Raw genomic sequence first — 2,970 nt, forward strand, 5'->3', positions numbered from 1 at the left:
GAAATATACAATATTTTTGCAATCATGTTTAATGACAAATCCGCTTGATACATCTCCATGTAGCACTTACATGTGGCACTTTGTAGCTTGGTTTATTTGAAGCTATAGTACTTGCAGGATTCTTGTTGTTCCGAGTTTGTACCTTCATGGTTGAATACACTTATGGAAGTCGCTTTGGATAAAAGCATCAGCTAAATAAAATGTAATGACAAGACAGGAATCAGCTTTGGACGTTTGTTTTAATATTTATTCATAGAGGAACTGCTTCCATCTTATATGGTGTAAAGCAGATTACCACTGAAGGTGGTGTGATGATTTCCATTATCATACACTCTTGAGCCTTTCCACAGACGCAGAAACACAGTGTCTCCAGCCTCCAGGGTCAGTGCTACGCCTTGAGAAGAAGTTTGATAACCGTGGTTCTGCGCCTCAAGTGCCGAGAAAATCACCTCTGAGCCCTTGATCAACGCAACGGCTGTATTTGCCACACCTCCTTGTGCACCTACATACCACTGGAACTGGTAGACCCCTTTCACCGGCGCAGTGAAAATACCTGTTGGGACATGTGTTTTATTCATTTTAAATGTAAAATAAAATGATACAACAAACAGACCAAAAAGTAGGCTCAAGACTGAAATGTATTAATACGATGTCAGATACCTGTGTCTGGGTTGTAGGCATTTCCAATGTTTGTGGGGACGTATTTGAACCTCATAGGAGTGTGTGTGTTGAAGGGTCCTAGAGTTGTCTCGTCTCCAGACACCAGCGATGCTGAGAAGGTCACCTTATGGACTGTGAGAGAGACAGACAGACAAAGAGCAATGAAAATACAGTATATGCCATCCACAACTTTAGGTAGTTTTTTTAAATCATGAAAAAAAAAATATATGAAAAATCTTATATTAAAAGTTTAATTGAGTTGCGGATTTCAAACCAAAACAATGTTCAACAGTTAAAGGACAAATCTACATTTGGCCTCCATGGTTTTTAATTAATTCTCTCAGCAGCAGAAGCAGCTGTCTGCAAACACACAATTAACTCATTAGGTTTTGATCAATATTGCAACCACAGGCTTTGTTTTCATCTCTGGATATTTAGGTATTTTAGATTAAATCATTGTCTGATAAATTGAACCACACAATAGATGTGTTATAACATTAAGATAAAAAGTAATAATTTGATAGAAATGATCAGAGCCATGACTGTTTCCACACAATACCCGTCAGCCGTTACTCCAGGTTTTCCAGCTTTGCGTCTTGTTTTCAAAAAAGGAATAAGAATAGGATGTGATTTCACTGCACCTTCAATTTATATGGAAAATGCCCCAAGGTTTTTGAGAGTTAAAATCTGCTTTTTTGTCCAACTATCTGTCAAATACAAATAATTTTGATGTGACTGGTGAGGCCTGATAATATGAGCTGGCTTAGATGTTAAAAACACGGTACAATCATTTCTATTTTGGATCTCAATTTCTTAAAAGGTGCAGTGTGTAATATGACATCAAGAAAGTTCTACAAAGTTCTAGAATGCAACGCTCCCTGGGTAACCCCAACCCTTTTGAATAATAACAGAAGCTACAGTGGCCTTCAAGGACAAGAACAATTAAAAATGTTAAACAATGCACCTGATGACATTCCAACTATGACACTTTCAAGATGGCGGCACTAGGCCTTGGTCCAAAATATGCAGAAATATGGCCAAATATGAGACCCTTTCTAAGGGAAAAAATAATGATTCAAAACATTTTTTTCAGCTATTATGCACTAAATTAAATGTACTTATGGATATTATAATTACTTTCTACAAAATCTGCTAGGAAATAAAACCCAAAATTCTACACACTGCAGGTTTAAAAGAATACTTCACCCATACAGAATCTAACCGGCCTTTTATTCATTACTGATTAACACTGTATAGCTTTAAAGCATCAATGTGTCAAGGTCGTCTAATGTCTGTTCTTGAAATGTTTGTTTTAAGTTTGAGAAGCAGAATCTGAATACTCTAACCGGCCTTTTATTCATTACTGATTGACACTGTACCTTGAATGCTATATTGTAAGAAGCTCACTGGATTTTGGACCATCCTTTCCAGCACATCAACTTGCGACAGCTTATTCATTACAACATAATACTGTACCTTGAGCGTGAGTTTTTAGGAAGGCCACCTCCACCTTCAGTTTGGCCAGGGAGGCGGCCACATCTTTCAGCAAATCTTTTGGATCCGCTGACACACGGCATACCAGCAGCAACAACGCAAAAACAGCAGTGGTCTTCATTCTCACACTGGGAAGTGAACTGTGTGATCAGTAAACCTGTCTGACGTTTATAAAGAGCAGAGAAAATAGGTGTGGCCGTGTTACATTGCCAGGTGTTTGTAATGTGTCTAATGCTGCCTCTTGCTCCAGACCCTTGGCTCCACCCCCTCTGCTTCACCTAAACGAGACACACCTGGAGACCTCATCAAGGGGGCAGCAGGTATACAGCAGCTGCAGTTTATATGTTCATTAGCATTAGTTTAATAAACTCTTCAAGTATTCGGCTAAATCTGTACGTTTTATTTTAATCTTTCAACTTTTTGGGTGACCTCTTACCACCAGCCAAGAGACAGCGTATCTAAAATATCTGGCACATTTAAATATATATATATTGTATTGTTCCTGTTCAATAAACCTGAAATAAATTAAATATGTAGATATGAAAGGCTCATTCTAAGGAAATCAAAGAAACAACTTTTATTTTGAATGACTGTAAACCATTTAAAACATACTCCTTAATATTATGTTCTCTTTCTACCAAGTCTGTTCTGAAAATATGTTCTAAATTGACACTTTGAGTGACTTGCCTTTATCATTTAGACACACTATATAATTATATTTTTAATTTTATGATCTGAAATCGAAGCTGTAAATACGATATATACCATAATGTTCTATGTTAAGAGTGTCATTTAAAAAGTCATTCATTCTAGATT

The 2,970-nt window shown here is 37.0% G+C and overlaps 1 protein-coding gene across 1 annotated transcript; it reads right to left on the bottom strand.

Annotated features, from left to right (window-relative positions):
* Positions 1-272: 272 nt before the first annotated feature.
* LOC307260592 (complement C1q-like protein 3) lies at positions 273-2,333 on the bottom strand (the record flags this gene model as incomplete). The annotated part of the gene is made up of 3 exons (XM_080040865.1): positions 2,137-2,333; positions 661-792; positions 273-553 (listed from the first exon to the last, which is right to left on the bottom strand). Exons 1-3 carry the CDS (start codon positions 2,273-2,275, stop codon positions 273-275), a joined length of 552 nt encoding a protein of 183 aa, XP_079896991.1. The 5' UTR covers positions 2,276-2,333.
* Positions 2,334-2,970: the final 637 nt, after the last annotated feature.

This window comes from Ammodytes marinus, assembly GCF_949987685.1.
Source record: "Ammodytes marinus genome assembly, chromosome: 14".
Lineage (NCBI taxonomy): Eukaryota > Metazoa > Chordata > Actinopteri > Uranoscopiformes > Ammodytidae > Ammodytes > Ammodytes marinus.